The 22,278-nt window shown below is 40.7% G+C and overlaps 1 protein-coding gene across 1 annotated transcript in view; it reads left to right on the plus strand.

The window, feature by feature from the left end:
* The window catches only part of LOC133612300 (A disintegrin and metalloproteinase with thrombospondin motifs 20), a 516,880-nt gene that overhangs the window by 436,989 nt on the left and 57,613 nt on the right, over positions 1-22,278 (plus strand). The window contains exon 29 of the mRNA XM_061969586.2: positions 21,932-22,102. Coding sequence (XP_061825570.2) covers positions 21,932-22,102 — 171 coding nt within the window. The remainder of the gene's footprint in view (positions 1-21,931; positions 22,103-22,278) is intronic.

Raw genomic sequence — 22,278 nt, forward strand, 5'->3', positions numbered from 1 at the left:
TCCTTGCAATAGCTGCTTGAGAAAGGTTTTTCTTAAACTGTTCAACAATTTGCTCACGCATTTGTTGACAAAGTGGTGACCCTCGCCCCATCCTTGTTTGGGAATGACTGAGCATTTCATGGAATCTACTTTTATACCCAATCATGGCACCCACCTGTTCCCAATTAGCCTGTTCACCTGTGGGATGTTCCAAATAAGTGTTTGATGAGCATTCCTCAACTTTATCAGTATTTATTGCCACCTTTCCCAACTTCTTTGTCACGTGTTGCTGGCATCAAATTCTAAAGTTAATGATTATTTGCAAAAAAAAAAAATGTTTATCAGTTTGAACATCAAATATGTTGTCTTTGTAGCATATTCAACTGAATATGGGTTGAAAATGATTTGCAAATCATTGTATTCCGTTTATATTTACATCGAACACAATTTCCCAACTCATATGGAAACGGGGTTTGTAAGATGAAATATCTCAAATAAGGGTGATATTTGCTTATTTTCTGTCTAATAAGATAATTCTTCTCACTAAGCAGATTTTATGTTAGAGTGTTTTACCGTATTTTTCGGAGTATAAGTCGCACCCGCTGAAAATGCATAATAAAGAAGGAAAAAAACATATATAAGTCGCACCGGAGCCCGGCCAAACTATGAAAAAAAACTGTGACTTATAGTCCGAAAAATACGGTACTTGTTTTAAGTGTTTTGGTCCTAAATGATCTCAGTAAGATATTACAGCTTGTTGCTGAGATTTGATGACCTATATTGAGTAAAACATGCTTGAAACTAGAATATCAACTGTTGCAAAGCTGTGTCATCAACACTCACAAGTATAAAAGTACTTTTTGAAAGTAATAATTTTTTACTTCAAGCGTGAAAAAAAAAAAATCATGATTTTGACACGAATGTGTCTCATAATTAAAACAGATGACAGCCAAATGGACTTTGCTGTTTTATTTTCAATGAAACAATAGAAAATACGTACTCATATAGTAGTACAGTTGGCACAGTACAGTAAACTGACAGTTAATATTTAAACATTTAAGATGTGACATTTCTAACAATGCACATTCAGATAAATTATTCAAAATTACAATTAAAAATTTTTTGGGGCTGTATATATGTGCACTAATTGACTGAAAGAGCACACACTTGGCGCGATGATGTCATGTTATCCATGGAAAAATGCATTTTTAGACAATATGATTTGCCTGAGCGGCTAGGAGACCCCGAGAGTAACAAGCGGTTGCCTTGTTGCCTTTCCATTAAGAACAATAAATTAGTTTTTAGTATAAGTTTGCTGGTTTCAAGAAATGTAATGCTGAGTGCATATCATTATGTCAAGATAATGGCACTAGCATTTACTTCATTTAAGAATATTTTTCAACATATTGAGCAAAATGGTCTTTTTTTTTCTACCAAGAAAAGTGCACTTGTTATTAGTGAGAATATACTTATTTTAAGGTATTTTTGGGTTCATTGAGGTTAGCTAATTTTACTTGTTTTGGAAAGTCTTGACAAGCCAAAATTTCTTGTTCTATTGGCAGATAATTTTGCTTAGTTCAAATAAAATACCCCTCATTTTTGTATATTTTTTTCTTGTTTTTGAACACTGACTTTGTACAGTGCAAGCACATTTCTCATTCTGTCGTGGCGGCACACACACATAAAAAAAAAAAGCAAAGGAACCTTTTCAATCCTAGCTTTCCAAAAAAAAAAAAACAGTTACAAAGAAGCGAGAACAATCAACTCGGTCATTACTTTTGATACAAAATGTTACTGAATTCGTTAGGCAAAAAGTGGAGCGGGATGAATAAACTACATCAATTGTATTTTTTTTCCAAGACAAAAGGCGACACAGGTTCAAACTCTGGTGAACTAGTGTTGTCCCGATACCATTATTTTAGTACCGGCACCAAAATGTATTTCGATACTTTTCTAAATAAAGGGGACCACATAAAATGGCATTATTGGCTTTATTTTAACAACAAATCTTAGGGTCCATGAAACATATGTTTATTATTGCAATTTAGTCTTTAAATAAAATAGTGAACATACTAGACAACTTGTCTTTTAGTAGTAAGTAAACAAACAAAAACTCCTAATTAGTCTGCTGACGTATGCAGTAACATATTGTGTCATTTATACACCTATTATTTTGTCAACATTATGAGGAACAAACTGTAAAAAAATGATTATTAATCCACTTGTTCATTTACTGGTAATATCTGCTTATTTTCTGTTTCAACATGTTCTATCTACACTTCTGTTAAAATGGAATAATCACTATTTCTTCTCTTGTTTAATACTTTACATTAGTTTTGGATGATACCACAAGCTTAGGTATCAATCCGATACCAAGTAGTTACAGGATCATACATTGGTCATATTCAAAGTCCTCATGTGTCCAGGGACATACTTCCTGAGTTTATAAACATAATATACTTTTTGTGACGATAAAAAATATCGATGTAATCATATTAGTATCGACTAGATACGCTATTTTACTTGGTATCATAACAATGGATGTCAGGTGTAGATCCACCCATGGCGTTTGTTTACATTCAGGGTGCTAGCTTGCTGTTAGTGGTGAGCTATTGTATCCTCCTACGGTGTGTAGTGAAGCATGTTTAGCTATTACTTGCCCTGCAGTGATAATGATACTTGTAAGAAACTGACTTTATTTGTTGCCATGGAGGCGAGGATTAGTGATTTAGAAGTAGCTAAAACACTGCCGACTGCGAATGGACGCTAGTTATGTCTTAAAGCACCTCTTCCTGAGGGCGTTTCAGTGTTATAACTTCACCTTTATCTTTACTTTTTAGGCCAAAATGCGTCTGTTCTCCCTTTTCTGTCTACACACTGTGTCTGCTTGTAAGTACTCTGTGATTTTGCGCTGCCGAACATGCTCCTCTGCATGTAAAACGAGTACCGGGAACAGGTACTTTTCAAACAGAGTATAGTACTGTTTTTGATTCATTAGTACCGCGATACTATACTTGTACCGGTATACCGTACAACCCTATGGTGAACACAGGAAAAACTCCATAACTTCATCAACGTTGAAGGAATTGATTACATTTTTGGTCCATGTTTTTGTACAAGCACACTAAAATGTAGCGTAAATGGAATAAAACTCTGATTTGTGTCTGCACAGAATGTTTTGGAAAATCAACCACACCCAATTTTAAAAGGTTTGTAAAAATAGGCGGAGGATTTAGTTGGATATTGTGCAAAAAACAAATACCGGCCCTCCAAAACATCCACTTCACCGACCTGAAAACGATTGGAATACTCTGTCATACTTTACGTAGCGACTTAAAAAAAATATATATATACCGTATTTTTCGGAGTATAAGTCGCACCGGAGTATAAGTCGCACCTGCCGAAAATGCATAATAAAGAAGGAAAAAAACATATATAAGTCACATTTTTTGGGGGAAACGTATTTGATAAAAGCCAACACCAAGAATAGACATTTGAAAGGCAATTTAAAATAAATAAAGAATAGTGAACAACAGGCTGAATAAGTGTACGTTATATGAGGCATAAATAACCAACTGAGAACGTGCCTGGTATGTTAACGTAACATATTATGGTAAGAGTCATTCAAATAACTATAACATATAGAACATGCTATACGTTTACCAAACAATCTGTCACTCCTAATCGCTAAATCCCATGAAATCTTATACGTCTAGTCTCTTACGTGAGTGAGCTAAATAATATTATTTGATATTTTACGGTAATGTGTTAATCATTTCACACATAAGTCGCTCCTGAGTATAAGTCGCACCCCAGACCAAACTATGAAAAAAACTGCGACTTATATACTGTAATACATTTGAAACATAATTCTACGGAAATCTATGAAGGAAAAATCTAGAAAACCAGAAGGCTGCAGAACTTCATCAAGATTCAAGAAACCATTTTTGGCCCATGTTGATGTCAAGTACTTATACAAACAAACGGAATATTAACGTTATCCAAATAAAACCGTGGCCTGTGTTCTACACACACAATATATTAGAGATGTCAAATCAACTAAATGCCATGCTCATAGGGTTTGAAATAGTTTTGAAAAAGACTATTCTCACGAGAACCATATTGCCTATTACTGCGTTTTCTGGATTTGCATTTTATGTTTAATAGGGGGAAAAAACAAAGGCTGTTCAAGTAATGCCAAAATTAAATGGATGAATTGATTAACGTGGACCCCGACTTAAACAAGATGAAAAACTTATTGGGGTGTTACCATTTAGTGGTCAATTGTACGGAATATGTACTGTCCAGTCCATAGTGGATCCAACATAATAGTGTGAGAGTCCAGTCCATAGTGGATCTAGCATAATAATGTGAGAGTTCAGTCTATAGTGGATCTAACATAATAGTGTGAGAGTCCAGTCCATAGTGGATCTAACATAATAGTGAGAGTCCAGTCCATAGTGGATCTAACATAATAGTGTGAGAGTCCAGTCCATAGTGGATCTAACATAATAGTGTGAGAGTCCAGTCCATAGGGGATCTAACATAATAGTGTGAGAGTCCAGTCCATAGTGGATCTAACATAATAGTGTGAGAGTCCAGTCCATAGTGGATCTAACATAATAGTGAGAGTCCAGTCCATAGTGGATCTAACATAATAGTGAGAGTCCAGTCCATAGTGGATCTAACATAATAGTGTGAGAGTCCAGTCCATAGTGGATCTAACGTAATAGTGTGAGAGTCCAGTCCATAGTGGATCTAACGTAATAGTGTGAGAGTCAAGTCCATAGTGGATCTAACATAATAGTGTGAGAGTCCAGTCCATAATGGATCTAGCATAATAATGTGAGAGTCCAGTCCATAGTGGATCTAACATAATAGTGAGAGTCCAGTCCATAGTGGATCTAACATAATAGTGAGAGTCCAGTCCATAGTGGATCTAACATAATAGTGTGATAGTCCAGTCCATAGTGGATCTAACGTAATAGTGTGAGAGTCAAGTCCATAGTGGATCTTACATAATAGTGTGAGAGTCCAGTCCATAGTGGATCTAACATAAAAGTGTGAGAGTCCAGTCCATAGTGGATCTAACATAATAGCGTGAGAGTCCAGTCCATAATGGATCTAGCATAATAATGTGAGAGTCCAGTCCATAGTGGATCTAACATAATAGTGAGAGTCCAGTCCATAGTGGATCTAACATAATAGTGAGAGTCCAGTCCATAGTGGATCTAACATAATAGTGTGAGAGTCCAGTCCATAGTGGATCTAACGTAATAGTGTGAGAGTCAAGTCCATAGTGGATATTACATAATAGTGTGAGAGTCCAGTCCATAGTGGATCTAACATAAAAGTGTGAGAGTCCAGTCCATAGTGGATCTAACATAATAGTGTGAGAGTCCAGTTCATAGTGGATCTAACATAATATTGTGAGAGTCCAGTCCATAGTGGATCTAACATAATAGTGTGAGAGTCCAGTCCATAGTGGATCTAACATAATAGTGTGAGAGTCCAGTCCATAGTGGATCTAACATAATAGTGTGAGAGTCCAGTCCATAGTGGATCTAACATAGTAGTGTGAGAGTCCAGTCCATAGTGGATCTAACATAATAGTGAGAGTCCAGTCCATAGTGGATCTAACATAGTATTGTGAGAGTCCAGTCCATAGTGGATCTAACATAATAGTGTGAGAGTCCAGTCCATAGTGGATCTAACATAATAGTGTGAGAGTCCAGTCCATAGTGGATCTAACATAATAGTGTGAGAGTCCAGTCCATAGTGGATCTAACATAATAGTGTGAGAGTCCAGTCCATAGTGGATCTAACATAATAGTGAGAGTCCAGTCCATAGTGGATCTAACATAATAGTGAGAGTCCAGTCCATAGTGGGGCCAGCAGGAGACCATCCCGAGCGGAGACAGGTCAGCAGCGCAGAGCTTTGAACGATCATCATTTTTTACAATTTCTTAGGAAAATGTACAAAAAGAGAATGAAAAATGAGTGTTGTACAAATAAATTTCTCTTTCGAAGACGGGATTAAAAAAAAATGCTACATTCTACCATATTTCCATATGATGCATTAATTTAAAACACTTTTTTAAAATCGCATAACTGCCACCAGAACCAGCTTAATTTCTACCAATGTATTGGTTCTAACTTGGGGTGTCCCGATCCGATATCAGCAAAAAAAACAAGTGACAAATATCGACTTGCATCTGGAATTTCCGACAAAAGCAGTTCAAAAGTCCCCTAATAAACACACGAGTTCGATCTTTTCTTGTGTTTTAGTGAGGTCATTTACAAAACGTAAACTATAGGCTACTTAGGAGCTAGCGGTTACACAACAGCCAAGCGCACAATAGCAAACAAGCTAGACTAGGTAATAGGTGTCCTTGATTGGACAATACTACAGTCTACTGTTAAAACATGACATTTGTCGTTACAAACAAGTATTAAATCATTATAGATACAAAGTCTCCAAGGTTTTGGTATTAGTATCCAGTAACAAATGTATCCGGATCATTTACCTTGCTGCATCTTACGCTTAACTTTGGCTTACCTGGTGAGGCAGGTTCCTCTCTGGGTACTTCAAAGACATCCCCCTTTTAGGAAACAAATACAATATATTAGCGTTAAGTAACCGGTGTTCTTTTAACGGTGTTATATAATAAATACTCGTTATTTTACCAGTAACGAGTAATATAATAAATACATTTTAGGCCGTTAGCGATTGATAGCTTGATGTAACGTAGCACGCCACTTTTGATGTGGTTTGATGTCGACAACAAGACGGCGTCACAAATGCAGCAAGTTCAATGCAGGAAATATCTTTTTACTGGTGAGAGCTACAAGCAGTATCGCACTAAAATGAACTTGATATCAAACAGGAAGAGGATACATCACACTGCAAAAAGTCAGTGTTCAAAAACAAGAAAAAAAAAACTTTAAAAAATTAGAGGTATTTTATTTGAACTAAGCAAAATTATCTGCCAATAAAACAAGAAAATTTGACTTGTCAAGACTTTCCAAAACAAGTAAAATTAGTTAACCTCAATGAACCCAAAAATACCTTAAAATAAATATATTCTCACTAATAACAAGTGCACTGTTCTTGATAGAAAAAACAAATATGAGACCTTTTTGCTCAATATGTTGAAAAATATTCTTTAATGAAGTAAATGCTAGTGCCATTATCTTGACATAATGATTTGCGCTCGGCATTACATTTCTTGCATTTTCCCATCGATAACATGACATCATCGCGCCGAGTGCGTGCTCTTCCAGTCAATTAGTGCGCAAGGAATATATATATATATATATATATATATATATATATATATATATATATATATATATATACCTCAAAGTGCTACAGTGTATTAAAAAAATTAAAATAAAATTAAAATAAAAAGATAATAAAAAATACAAATTAAAATGAAAAACTAGAACAGCCAAATAGCTAGAACTAGTATGCATATATCTAAAAATAGGCTTTTTTTAAAAGAAGGGTTTTTAAGCCTTTTTTAAAAGCATCCACAGTCTGTGGTGCCCTCAGGTGGTCAAGGAGATCCACAGGCTAGGAGCCTATTAACTATCAGTTTGCTGTACTGTGCCAACTGTACTACTATATGAGTGCGTGTTTTCTATTGTTTCATTGAAAATAAAACAGCAAAGTCCATTTGGCTGTCATCTGTTTTAATTATGACACACAATTGTGTCAAAGTCATGATTTTTTATGTCATGCTTGAAATAAGAAATTATTACTTTAAAAAAGCAGTTTCATACTTGTGAGTGTTGATGACACAGCTTTGCAACAGTTGATATTCTAGTTTCAAGCATGTTTTACTCAATATAGGTCATCAAATCTCAGCAACAAGCTGTAATATCTTACTGAGATCATTTAGGACCAAAACACTTAAAACAAGTAAAACACTCTAACATAAAATCTGCTTAGTGAGAAGAATTATCTTATCAGACAGAAAATAAGCAAATATCACCCTTATTTGAGATATTCAATCTAACTTAGATTTCAGTTTTTGCAGTGCACACTGTGACACACCAGACAACAACATACATACACAATGGGAATACTGAACAACAAATCAGTGATTGAAGTTACAAACGTTTCATCCAAACAATACCCCGTTTGTTGACAAGAAGATATGACCGCCATGGAAGTACAAAACTCAAAACCAGTGAAGTTGGCACATTGTGTAAATGGTAAATAAAAACAGAATACAATGATCTGCAAATCCTTGTCAACTTATATTCAATTGAATAGACTGCAAAGACAAGATATTAAATGTTCAAACTGAGAAACTACTTTTTTTTTGGCAAATAATCATTAACTTAGAATTTATTGGCAGCAACACTTTGCAAAAAAGTTGTCACGGGAGCATTTTTACCACTGTGTTACGTGGCCTTTCCTTTTAACAACACTCAGTAAACGTTTGGGAACTGAGGAGACACATTTTTGAAGCTTTTCAGGTGGAATTATTTCCCATTCTTGCTTGACATACAGGTAAAAGCCAGTAAATTAGAATATTTTGAAAAACTTGATTTATTTCAGTAATTGCATTCAAAAGGTGTAACTTGTACATTATATTTATTCATTGCACACAGACTGATGCATTCAAATGTTTATTTCATTTAATTTTGATGATTTGAAATGGCAACAAATGAAAATCCAAAATTCCGTGTGTCACAAAATTAGAATATTACTTAAGGCTAATACAAAAAAGGGATTTTTAGAAATGTTGGCCAACTGAAAAGTATGAAAATGAAAAATATGAGCATGTAAAATACTCAATACTTGGTTGGAGCTCCTTTTGCCTCAATTACTGCGTTAATGCGGCGTGGCATGGAGTCGATGAGTTTCTGGCACTGCTCAGGTGTTATGAGAGCCCAGGTTGCTCTGATAGTGGCCTTCAACTCTTCTGCGTTTTTGGGTCTGGCATTCTGCATCTTCCTTTTCACAATACCCCACAGATTTTCTATGGGGCTAAGGTCAGGGGAGTTGGCGGGCCAATTTAGAACAGAAATACCATGGTCCGTAAACCAGGCACGGATAGATTTTGCGCTGTGTGCAGGCGCCAAGTCCTGTTGGAACTTGAAATCTCCATCTCCATAGAACAGGTCAGCAGCAGGAAGCATGAAGTGCTCTAAAACTTGCTGGTAGAAGGCTGCATTGACCCTGGATCTCAGGAAACAGAGTGGACCGACACCAGCAGATGACATGGCACCCCAAACTGATGGTTTGGGTTGGTTTGGTTTGCATTTCCTTTGGAAATCGAGGTCCCAGAGTCTGGAGGAAGACAGGAGAGGCACAGGATCCACGTTGCCTGAAGTCTAGTGTCAAGTTTCCACCATCAGTGATGGTTTGGGGTGCCATGTCATCTGCTGGTGTCGGTCCACTCTGTTTCCTGAGATCCAAGGTCAACGCAGCCGTCTACCAGCAAGTTTTAGAGCACTTCATGCTTCCTGCTGCTGACCTGCTCTATGGAGATGGAGATTTCAAGTTCCAACAGGACTTGGCGCCTGCACACAGCGCAAAATCTACCCGTGCCTGGTTTACGGACCATGGTATTTCTGTTCTAAATTGGCCCGCCAACTCCCCTGACCTTAGCCGCATAGAAAATCTGTGGGGTATTGTGAAAAGGAAGATGCAGAATGCCAGACCCAAAAACGCAGAAGAGTTGAAGGCCACTATCAGAGCAACCTGGGCTCTCATAACACCTGAGCAGTGCCAGAAACTCATCGACTCCATGCCACGCCGCATTAACGCAGTAATTGAGGCAAAAGGAGCTCCAACCAAGTATTGAGTATTGTACATGCTCATATTTTTCATTTTCATACTTTTCAGTTGGCCAACATTTCTAAAAATCCCTTTTTTGTATTAGCCTTAAGTAATATTCTAATTTTGTGACACACGGAATTTTGGATTTTCATTTGTTGCCATTTCAAATCATCAAAATTAAATGAAATAAACATTTGAATGCATCAGTCTGTGTGCAATGAATAAATATAATGTACAAGTTACACCTTTTGAATGCAATTACTGAAATAAATCAAGTTTTTCAAAATATTCTAATTTACTGGCTTTTACCTGTATAGCTTAAGTTGTTCAACAGTCTCCGTTGTGGTATTTTACGCTTTATAATACGCCACACATTTTCAATGGGAGACAGGTCTGGACTACAGGCAGGCCAGTCTAGTACCCGCACTCTTTTACTACAAAGCCACGCTGTTGTAACACGTGGCTTGGCATTGAGCTTGCTTAAATAAGCAGGGGCGTCCATGATAACGTCTTTAAACAAGATTGTTTTCATAATGTGAATATGGAACAACAAAGCAATGACTTAAGTGGAAAAAATCGCCTTCCAAACAATACCCCGTTTGTTGACAAGAAGATATGACCGCCATGGAAGTACATTCAAGGCAGCACAATCCGCTGAAATGACTCAAAAGAGCTGGCGTCAAAGCCGCTGCTAACTGCTAAAGCTAATTACTTTTCGTAGTATTTATTTACATTTATTAAAGAGTCATTCCGTTAGTAATGCAATTACATTTTTGGTCAAGTAACGAGTAACTATAATTGCTTTTTAACGTTCAGAACACCGTAAATAACATAAGGAGTTTCGTGATGAGCTGTTAACAGTTTGTAAATGAAGTGGTTTCACACTCAATTATGTGATTTGCTGCGTTGCCGTGAAACTGTCAAAGGAGGAATGTCGCTCATCCCCGAGCTTCTCGCTCCATTATGTGCAGCTGCATTTCTTTCCAGAAGCAGAAGACAGACAGAGAGAGAGAGAAGGGGAAAAAATAACTTATAAAAGCTGTTTTCCTTGGCTTGACTCATTCATGCAAATTGGATGATTCCATTTTAATCCTTGCATAATCTCCCCCCTTTACTCCTCCTCCTCCTCTGGATTACAGTGGATTGAACTGTGCTAATCATGTGAAATTAATTGCCGCGACAACGTGGGAAGGCAAAAGTGTCAGAAGAGTGTTTCATTCTCCGCAATAACTAGAGATGTCCCATAATATCCGCAGTCCGATAAATGCTTTAAAATGTAATATCGGAAATTATCGGTATCGGTTTCAAAAAGTAAAATGTATGACTTTTAAAAACGTCGCTGTACGGGGTGGTACACGGACGTAGGGAGAAGTACAGAGCAGTTGCGTCTCCCAGTCATACTTGCCAACCCTCCCCATTTTCCCGGGAGACTCCCGAATTTCAGTGCCCCTCCCGAAAATCTCCCGGGGCAACCATTCTCCCGAATTTCTCCCGATTTCCACCCAGACAACAATATTAGGGGCGTGCCTTAAAGGCACTGCCTTTGCGTGCCGGCCCAGTCACTTAATATCTACGGCTTTTCACACACCCAAGTGAATGCAAATCATACTTGGTCAACAGCCATACAGGTCACACTGAGGGTGGCCGTATAAACAACTTTAACACTGTTACAAATATGCGCCACACTGTGAACCCACACCAAACAAGAATGACAAACACATTTCGGGAGAACATCCGCACCGTAACATGGATTGATTGATTGATTGATTGATTGAAACTTTTATTACAAACCCCGTTTCCATATGAGTTGGGAAATTGTGTTGGATGTAAATATAAACGGAATACAATGATTTGCAAATTCTTTTCAACCCATATTCAATTGAATGCACTACAAAGACAACAGATTAGATGTTCAAACTCATAAACTTTATTTTTTTTTTGCAAATAACAATTAACTTAGAATTTCATGGCTGCAACATGTGCCAAAGTAGTTGGGAAAGGGCATGTTCACCACTGTGTTACATGGCCTTTCCTTTTAACAACACTCAGTAAACATTTGGGAACTGAAGAGACACATTTTTTAAGCGTCTCAGGTGGAATTCTTTCCCATTCTTGCTTGATGTACAGCTTAAGTTGTTCAACAGTCCGGGGGTCTCCGTTGTGCTATTTTAGGCTTCATAATGCACCACACATTTTCAATGGGAGACAGTTCTGGACTACAGGCAGGCCAATCTAGTACCCGCACTCTTTTACTATGAAGCCACATTGATGTAACACGTGGCTTGGCATTGTCTTGCTGAAATAAGCAGGGGCGTCCATGGTAACGTTGCTTGGATGGCAACATATGTTGCTCCAAAACCTGTATGTACCTTTCAGCATCAATGGCGCCTTCACAGATGTGTAAGTTACCCATGTCTTGGGCACTAATACACCCCCATACCATCACAGATGCTGGCTTTTCAACTTTGCGCCTATAACAATCCGGATGGTTCTTTTCCTCTTTGGTCCGGAGGACACGACGTCCACAGTTTCCAAAAACAATTTGAAATGTGGACTCGTCAGACCACAGAACACTTTTCCACTTTGTATCAGTCCATCTTTGATGAGCTCAGGCCCAGCGAAGCCGACGGCGTTTCTGGGTGTTGTTGATAAACGGTTTTCGCCTTGCATAGGAGAGCTTTAACTTGCACTTACAGATGTAGCGACCAACTGTACTTACTGACAGTGGGTTTCTGAAGTGTTCCTGAGCCCATGTGGTGATATCCTTTACACACTGATGTCGCTTGTTGATGCAGTACAGCCTGAGGGATCAAAGGTCACGGGCTTAGCTGCTTACGTGCAGTGATTTCTCCAGTTTCTCTGAACCCTTTGATGATATTACGGATCGTAGATGGTGAAATCCCTAAATTCCTTGCAATAGCTGGTTGAGAAAGGTTTTTCTTAAACTGTTCAACAATTTGCTCAGGCATTTGTTGACAAAGTGGTGACCCTCGCCCCATCCTTGTTTGTGAATGACTGAGCATTTCATGGAATCTACTTTTATACCCCATCATGGCACCCACCTGTTCCCAATTTGCCTGTTCACCTGTGGGATGTTCCAAATAAGTGTTTGATGAGCATTCCTCAACTTTATCAGTATTTATTGCCACCTTTCCCAACTTCTTTGTCACGTGTTGCTGGCATCAAATTCTAAAGTTAATGATTATTTGCAAAAAAAAAAAATGTTTATCAGTTTGACATCAAATATGTTGTCTTTGTAGCATATTCAACTGAATATGGGTTGAAAATGATTTGCAAATCATTGTATTCCGTTTATATTTACATCTAACACAATTTCCCAACTCATATGGAAACGGGGTTTGTCGTAGATTGCACAGTTCAGTACATATTCCGTACAATTGACCACTAAATGGTAACACCCGAATAAGTTTTTCAACTTGTTTAAGTCAATTCATGGTACAAATACATACTATCAGCATAATACAGTCATCACACAAGTTAATCATCAGAGTACATACATTGAATTATTTACATTATTTACAATCCGGGGGGGGGGGTTGATATCGGCACTTCAGTCATCAACAATTGCATCATCAGAGAAATGGACATTGAAACAGTGTAGGTCTGACTTGGTAGGCGATGTACAGCGAGCAGTGAACATCGTGAGTTCAGAAAGCATAAGAACAAGTATATACATTTGATTATTTACATTTGATTATTTATAATCCGGGGAGGTGGGATGTGGAGGGGGGGAGGGTGTTAGTCAAGGGTTGAAGTTGCCTGGAGGTGTTCTTTTAGTGTGGTTTTGAAGGAGTATAGACACAACATAAACACAACAGAACAAATACCCAGAACCCCTTGCAGCACTAACTCTTCCGGGACGCTACAATATACACCCCCCACTACTTCAACCCCGCCCCCCCAACCCCGCCCACCTCAACCTCCTCATGCTCTCTCAGGGAGAGCATGTCCCAAATTCCAAGCTGCTGTTTTGAGGCATGTCAAAAAAAATTATGCGCTTTGTGACTTAAATAATAAATATGGCAGTGCCATATTGGCATTTTTTTTCCATAACTTGAGTTGATTTATTTTGGAAAACCTTGTTACATTGTTTAATGCATCCAGCGGGGCATCACAACAAAATTAGGCATAATAATGTGTTAATTCCACGACTGTATATATCGGTATCAGTTGATATCGGAATCGGTAATTAAGAGTTGGACAATATCGGATATCGGCAAAAAAGCCATTATCGGACATCCGCAGCGTACATCTTAAGTAGCATAGCCGGGCTTTCCCAAATGTGACAATGCACATCTATGGAGAGTAATAATGGAGTATATTCCTACCTGTCGAGTCCAGTCAGCCGTGTATCTGCCCTCATCTTTGTCTGCGAGGCACAAGCCTGCTGCGCTGTGCCAGCTCTCCTCAAGGACTGACATACGAAGCGAGGGAGGAGCACTTTACTTTTTTTCTCTCCCCCCTCACCCCCCAGATAAAGTTCAGCCAGGGGAGCGTAGCCCGTATGGCTGCGATTTCCTTCCTCCGTGCCTCTTCTGCAGCCCCCGAGGAGGGGCCGACTCCTCAACACGAACCCTTTGGTAAAAAAAAAACACAAAAAAGCGAGGTGGCGGAGGGAGTTATCTTCTTTTTTCAGCGTGCATGTGAACGCACCTTTGATGTTTGTGCGTCAGCCGAGGCCGCCCTGTCTTTAAAATGCCTCGCTAATTACAATGTGTGCCTTGCATGTGTCTGCAGTGTCAAGCTGGGGGTGGGGGGGACAAAAAAACAACCTTAGAGTTAAGGTCCTGCTTTTCCTTTTCCGTGAGTGTCCTGTTATGCAACAAAGTGAGGTCATCATTAGCAGGACAATGCCATATTATGTCCATCATCTGGACTGGAAAATATGCCAGTCTTGTGCCAGTTTGGCTTCAGCAAAAAATAGATGACGCCCTAATTGCTCGTTGTCTGCCATCTCTGAAATAGTGCTTTCATCCTATAGCTGCTTTGTCTCCGCCCCCCCTCTCCCGCTCTCATGGTTGCGTTGTTGAAGTTCTTCACGGTTCCTTATTGGTACCAGATGACGGTCTCGCCGCCATACGTCCATGTTTGGGCCTATGCAGTTGACAGGAGGCCCCCCTCGCTCAGTAATTGGTTTGTTTACAGGTTGTATAGCCCAGCCAGCATTCCATGGGCGTGAGCCTTCCATTTTGGGTTGTTGAGCGGAGATGTTTGGAGTGGACTCGCTCGGCCGTGAAATGCGGCGAGGAAGCGCCGTCCGCTTGTTTTGCATCCAAATATCGTACGCGGAAAAGACTGCGAATGATGTCGATGATTTGATATTGATCAGGAAAGAAGTCCACGGTGAATAAAAGATGACCTCTACTTTTTCCAGAGTTGGGGGAAAAAAAATACATAAATATTTGAAATTTACGTTTCCAATAGAGTAGATTTCAGGAAACAACTAGTGATATGATCTGTCCATGCAGCTTGGTCATTTTACTTGATACAATTGACACAATGGGAATATTGAATGGTTGAAGTTACAAACTTGCCATCCAAACAATACCCCGTTTGTTGACGAAGATATAACCACCATGCAATCTCTTTATGTAGCAGAGGTAACACGATCCACTGAAAATATTCAAAAGAGCTGACTACTTTCCGTTGTAATATCGCTTAGTAATTCCGTTAGTAATATCAGAGATAAATAGAGTAGATTTCAAGAAGAACATATTAAAAACTAGTGAAATGATCTGTCCATGCAGCTTGTTAATTTTACATGATAAAATGTCCTAAATTAAGATTTGTGTATCTAGAAATGAGCATGACATTTAAGATAAAAATACGTTGTTTTTTTTCTGCAAACAAGCATTATTCATCAATAATTGTTAAATTAAGCATCTTTGAGATGTTGCAGAATCTTTCTCTGTGGTGACAACCAAAATATCCTATTTGAATAGTTATTTTAACATTTTTAAACTAAAATGGCCAGAATATAATGCTAAAAGTTAAGATTATGACGTAAAGTCAATGACTGAAATTAAGAAAAAAGCTCTTAAAACGAGGGACATTTCTCGAAATAACATAATTAATCTTGGCAAGTGGCAAAGAATTTGCAGTGTAGTAAAATACAAAAAACAACCGCTCATTCTACCATTTCTTGGGTGCTGTGAGTAAGTAACAGGAAGAAAAGCTCTGACTTGCTTGGGGAGGAGTCTGAAATGAAGTTTATTGTACGTGGAAAAGACTGCGAATGACGTCGATGATTTGATATTGATCAGGAAAGAAGTCCACAGTGAATAAAAGATGACCTCTACTTTTTCCAGAGCTGGGAAAAAAATACATAAATATTTGAAATTCACATTTCCAATATCAGAGATAAATAGAGTAGATTTCAGGAAACAACTAGTGAAATGATCTGTCCGTGCAGCTTGGTCATTTTACTTGATACAATTGACACAATGGGAATATTGAATGGTTGAAGTTACAAACTTGCCATCCAAACAATACCCTGTTTGTTGACAAAAAGATATGACCGCCATGCAATCTCTTTATGGAGCAGAGGTAACACGATCCACTGAAAAGATTCAAAAGAGCTGGCTACCTTCCGTTGTAATATCGCTTAGTAATTCAGTTAGTAATATCAGAGATAAATAGAGTAGATTTCTGGAAAAAAAATATTAAAAACTAGTGAAATTATCTGTCCATGCAGTTTGTTCATTTTAATTGATAAAATGTCCTAAATTAGGATTTGTGTATCTAGAAATTAGCATGACTTTTAAGATATAAATACGTATTTTTTTCTGCAAACAAGCATTATTCATCAATAATTGTTTTTGATTGATAGATTGAAACTTTTATTAGTAGATTGCACAGTTCAGTACATATTCCGTACAATTGACCACTGAATGGTGACACCCGAATAAGTTTTTCAACTTGTTTAAGTCGGGGTCCACGTAAAATGTTAAAGATACAATTGACGCAATGGTAATGTTGAAGTTACAAACTTGCCATACAAACAATACCCCGTTTGTTGACAAGATGATATGACCGCCATGCAATCTCTTTATGAAGCAGAGGCAACACGATCCACTGACAATATTCAAAAGAGCTGGCTACCTTCCATTGTAATATCGCTTAGTAATTCCGTTAGTAATATCAGAGATAAATAGAGTAGATTTCAGGAAAAAATACTAAAAACAAGTGAAATGATCTGTCCATGCAGTTTGTTCATTTTAATTGATAAAATATCCTAAATTAGGATTTGTGTATCTAGAAATTAGCATGACTTTTAAGATAGTAATAAGTATTTTTTTCTGCAAACAAGCATTATTCGTCAATAATTGTTAAATTAAGCATCTTTGAGATGTTGCAGAATCTTTAAACAAGATTGTTTTCTATGTGGTGACAACCAAAATATCCTATTTGAATAGTTATTTTAACATTTTTAAACTAAAATGGCCAGAATATAATGCTAAAAATTAAGATTATGATGTAAAGTCATCCATCCATCCATCCATCCATCCATCTATCTTCTTCCGCTTATCCGAGGTCGGGTCGCGGGGGCAGCAGCCTAAGCAGGGAAGCCCAGACTTCCCTCTCCCCAGCCACTTCGTCCAGCTCCTCCCGGGGGATCCCGAGGCGTTCCCAGGCCAGCCGGGAGACATAGTCTTCCCAACGTATCCTGGGTCTTCCTCGTGGCCTCCTACCGGTCGGACATGCCCTAAACACCTCCTTAGGGAGGCGCTCGGGTGGCATCCTGACCAGATGCCCGAACCACCTCATCTGGCTCCTCTCGATGTGGAGGAGCAGCGGCTTTACTTTGAGCTCCCCCCGGATGACAGAGCTTCTCACCCTATCTCTAAGGGAGAGCCCCGCCACCCGGCGGAGGAAACTCATTTCGGCCGCTTATACCCGTGATCTTGTCCTTTCGGTCATAACCCAAAGCTCATGACCATAGGGGAGGATGGGAACGTAGATCGACCGGTAAATTGAGAGCTTTGCCTTCCGGCTCAGCTCCTTCTTCACCACAACGGATCGATACAGCGTCCGCATTACTGAAGACGCCGCACCAATCCGCCTGTCGATCTCACGATCCACTCTTCCCTCACTCGTGAACAAGACTCCGAGGTACTTGAACTCCTCCATTTGGGGCAAGATCTCCTCCCCAACCCAGAGATGGCACTCCACCCTTTTCCGGGCGAGAACCATGGACTCGGACTTGGAGGTGCTGATTCTCATCCCAGTCGCTTCACACTCAGCTGCGAACCGATCCAGTGAGAGCTGAAGATCCTGGCCAGATGAAGCCATCAGGACCAAATCATCTGCAAAAAGCAGAGACCTAATCCTGCAGCCACCAAACCGGATCCCCTCAACGCCTTGACTGCGCCTAGAAATTCTGTCCATAAAAGTTATGAACAGAATGGGTGACAAAGGGCAGCCTTGGCGGAGTCCAACCCTCACTGGAAACGTGTCCGACTTACTGCCGGCAATGCGAACCAAGCTCTGACACTGATCATACAGGGAGCGGACCGCCACAATCAGACAGTCCGAAACCCCATACTCTCTGAGCACTCCCCACAGGACTTCCCGAGGGACACGGTCGAATGCCTTCTCCAAGTCCACAAAGCACATGTAGACTGGTTGGGCAAACTCCCATGCACCCTCAAGGACCCTGCCGAGAGTATAGAGCTGGTCCACAGTTCCACGACCAGGACGAAAACCACACTGTTCCTCCTGAATCCGAGGTTCGACTATCCGGCGTAGCCTCCTCTCCAGTACACCTGAATAGACCTTACCGGGAAGGCTGAGGAGTGTGATCCCACGATAGTTAGAACACACCCTCCGGTTCCCTTTTTTAAAGAGAGGAACCACCACCCCGGTCTGCCAATCCAGAGGTACTTCCCCCGATGTCCATGCGATGCTGCAGAGTCTTGTCAACCAAGACAGCCCTACAGCATCCAGAGCCTTAAGGAACTCCGGGCGGATCTCATCCACCCCCGGGGCCTTGCCACCGAGGAGCTTTTTAACTACCTCAGCAACCTCAGCCCCAGAAATAGGAGAGCCCACCACAGATTCCCCAGGCACTGCTTCCTCATAGGAAGACGTGTTGGTGGGATTGAGGAGGTCTTCGAAGTATTCCCTCCACCGATCCACAACTTCCGCAGTCGAGGTCAGCAGAACACCATCCGCACCATACACGGTGTTGGTAGTGCACTGCTTCCCCTTCCTGAGGCGGCGGATGTTGGTCCAGAATCGCTTCGAAGCCGTCCGGAAGTCGTTTTCCATGGCTTCCCCGAACTCCTCCCATGTCCGAGTTTTTGCCTCCGCGACCGCTGAAGCCGCACACCGCTTGGCCTGTCGGTACTTGTCCGCTGCCTCAGGAGTCCCATGAGCCAAAAGAACCCGATAGGACTCCTTCTTCAGCTTGACGGCATCCCTCACCGCCGGTGTCCACCAACGGGTTCTAGGATTACCGCCATGACAGGCACCAACTACCTTGCGGCCACAGCTCCAATCAGCCGCCTCGACAATAGAGGTGCGGAACATGGTCCACTCGGACTCAATGTCCAGCACCTCCCTCGTGACATGTTCAAAGTTCTTCCGGAGGTGGGAATTGAAACTCTCTCTGACAGGAGACTCTGCCAGACGTTCCCAGCAAACCCTCACAATGCGTTTGGGCCTGCCAGGTCTGTCCGGCATCCTCCCCCACCATCGCAGCCAACTCACCACCAGGTGGTGATCGGTAGAAAGCTCCGCCCCTCTCTTCACCCGAGTGTCCAAAACATGAGGCCGCAAATCCGATGACACAACTACAAAGTCGATCATAGAACTGCGGCCTAGGGTGTCCTGGTGCCAAGTGCACATATGGACACCCTTATGCTTGAACATGGTGTTCGTTATGGACAATCCGTGACGGGCACAAAAGTCCAATAACAAAACACCACTTGGGTTCAGATCCGGGCGGACATTCTTCCCAATCACGCCTCTCCAGGTTTCTCTGTCGTTGCCAATATGAGCGTTGAAGTCCCCCAGTAGAACGAGGGAATCACCCGGGGGTGCACTCTCAAGTACTCCCTCGAGTGAATCCAAAAAGGGTGGGTACTCTGAGCTGCTGTTTGGCGCGTAAGCGCAAACAACAGTCAGGACCCGTCCCCCCACCCGAAGGCGGAGTGAAGCTACCCTCTCGTCCACCGGGTTGAACTCCAACATGCAGGCTCTGAGCCGGGGGGGCAACAAGAATTGCCACCCCAGCCCGTCGCCTCTCACTGCTGGCAACGCCAGAGTGGAAGAGAGTCCAGCCCCTCTCGAGAGAACTGGTTCCAGAGCCCTTGCTGTGCGTCGAGGTGAGTCCGACTATATCCAACCGGAACTTCTCTACCTCGCGCACTAGCTCAGGCTCCTTCCCCCCCAGCGAGGTGACGTTCCACGTCCCAAGAGCTAGCTTCTGTAGCCGAGGATCGGACCGCTAAGTGCCCTGCCTTCGGCTACCGCCCAGCTCACATTGCACCCGACCTCTATGGCCCCTGCTATGGGTGGTGAGCCCATTGGAGGGGGGACCCACGTTGCCTCTTCGGGCTGTGCCCGGCCGGGCTCGCCATCGTGCCCCAACTCCGGGGCTGGCTCCGGAGGGGGGCCCCGGTGACCCGCGACCGGGCGAGAGAAATCTGAGTCTCGGTTCTTGCATTTCCATAGAAGTCTTCGAGCTGCTCTTTGTCTGATCCCTCACCTAGGACCTGTTTGTCTTGGGAGACCCAACCAGGGGGCATGGAAGCCCCCGGACAACATAGCTCCTAGGATCATTGGGACACGCAAACTCCTCTACCACGTTAAGGTGGCAGCTCAGAGAGGAGGATGTAAAGTCAATGATTGAAAATAAGTAAAAAGCTCTTAAAACGAGGGAAATTTCTAGAAAATAACATCTTGGCAAGTGGCAAAGAATTTGCAGTGTAGTAAAATACAAAAAACAACCGCTCATTCTACCATATATATATATATATATATATATATATATATATATATATAACATTTGTGATTTCAAACTGTTGTAAATATATATATATATATATATATATATATATATATATATATATATATATATATATATATATATATATATATATATATATATATATATTTACAACAGTTTGAAATCACAAATGTTATATATATATATATATATATATATATATATATATATATATATATATACAGTATATATATATATATATATATATATATATATATATATATATATATATATATATATATATATATAATTTGTGATTTCAAACTGAGTGCACCACAGGACTAGTGATAGTGTGTGCGTGTCGGCAGGGTGGCTGTTTAGAAGGACAGTTCAGCTAGTTGTCGGGAGAGAAGGCAGTGTCGACAATGCTGTGGATACTTCCTGAATGTTTCAAACCACACACCGCTTACCCATTTCTTTCTTTGGACTCATAAGCTAGCAAAACTAGAAAATTGTTGTAGAAAGGCTAAAAAACAAGAAAAACAACACAGAATCAATCAGCCCGCCCACCAGGGCTGTGCTGCCGGGCACAAAATGGCTGCACTGCAAGGCACACAGTGGGTAGATTCGTACACCAAAGGCATATTTTTATTCGGTCTCTGGTTCGGAAATTGGAAAAGTTTGTACAAGAGGGGTTTGTGAAGTGAAGTGAATTATATTTATGTTTGTAAATCAAGGTTCTACTGTAACTTGAGGTGCCACCTAGTGGTGTTTTATAGGTGTTACATGGAATTACGTAATATTTGTGTGTGATGACGCTGTCCAATGTTGCACTCCCGTTCTGGTTTCTATGGTTACAGTCACACACCACTGGTATGGCACAAGCAAACACATCCGAACAAACTTGTCGAGTTGAAGTTGCAATTGCTCGCTGAACTGAAGTCTCTCAAGATTCGATGACATCTCGTGCGACTTTGCCCAAGTTTTTGTGAGCTTCGTCTTAAAAAGGCAAAACGTAGCTGGTGGAGTTCATCACCGGGCTTGAAATCTCACGGGAATTGCTGAGGTCTCGCGTGACTTACCCTGACTGAGTTGCTATGTTTGGCTAGCTTGAACTCTCCAAGTGTTCATATGAAGCTAAAACTAATGCAGGTGTGTTTTTTTCTATTTTCCTCTCCCTGAAGTGTTCGGTGACTTGTGGCCGTGGCAGCAAACAGCGGGAGGTCACCTGCGCTCAGCACCAGAACCACACCAAAATAGAAGAGGAGCACTGCGCTCACCTTCCTCGACCGCGCACCCAGAAGACATGCCGTGGTCAAGGGTGTCCCACCTGGAAAGCCAACAGGTGGAGCGAGGTATGAACGAACATCGTCAAAACAACACATTTATTTGTAACTTTGAGGTTGCAATATATATGTATATATACACCGTATATACAGGTAAAAGCCAGTAAATTAGAATATTTTGAAAAACTTGATTTATTTCAGTAATTGCATTCAAAAGGTGTAACTTGTACATTATATTTATTCAT

The sequence above is a fragment of the Nerophis lumbriciformis genome, linkage group LG10 (genome assembly GCF_033978685.3).
Source record: "Nerophis lumbriciformis linkage group LG10, RoL_Nlum_v2.1, whole genome shotgun sequence".
Taxonomy (NCBI): Eukaryota; Metazoa; Chordata; class Actinopteri; order Syngnathiformes; family Syngnathidae; genus Nerophis; species Nerophis lumbriciformis.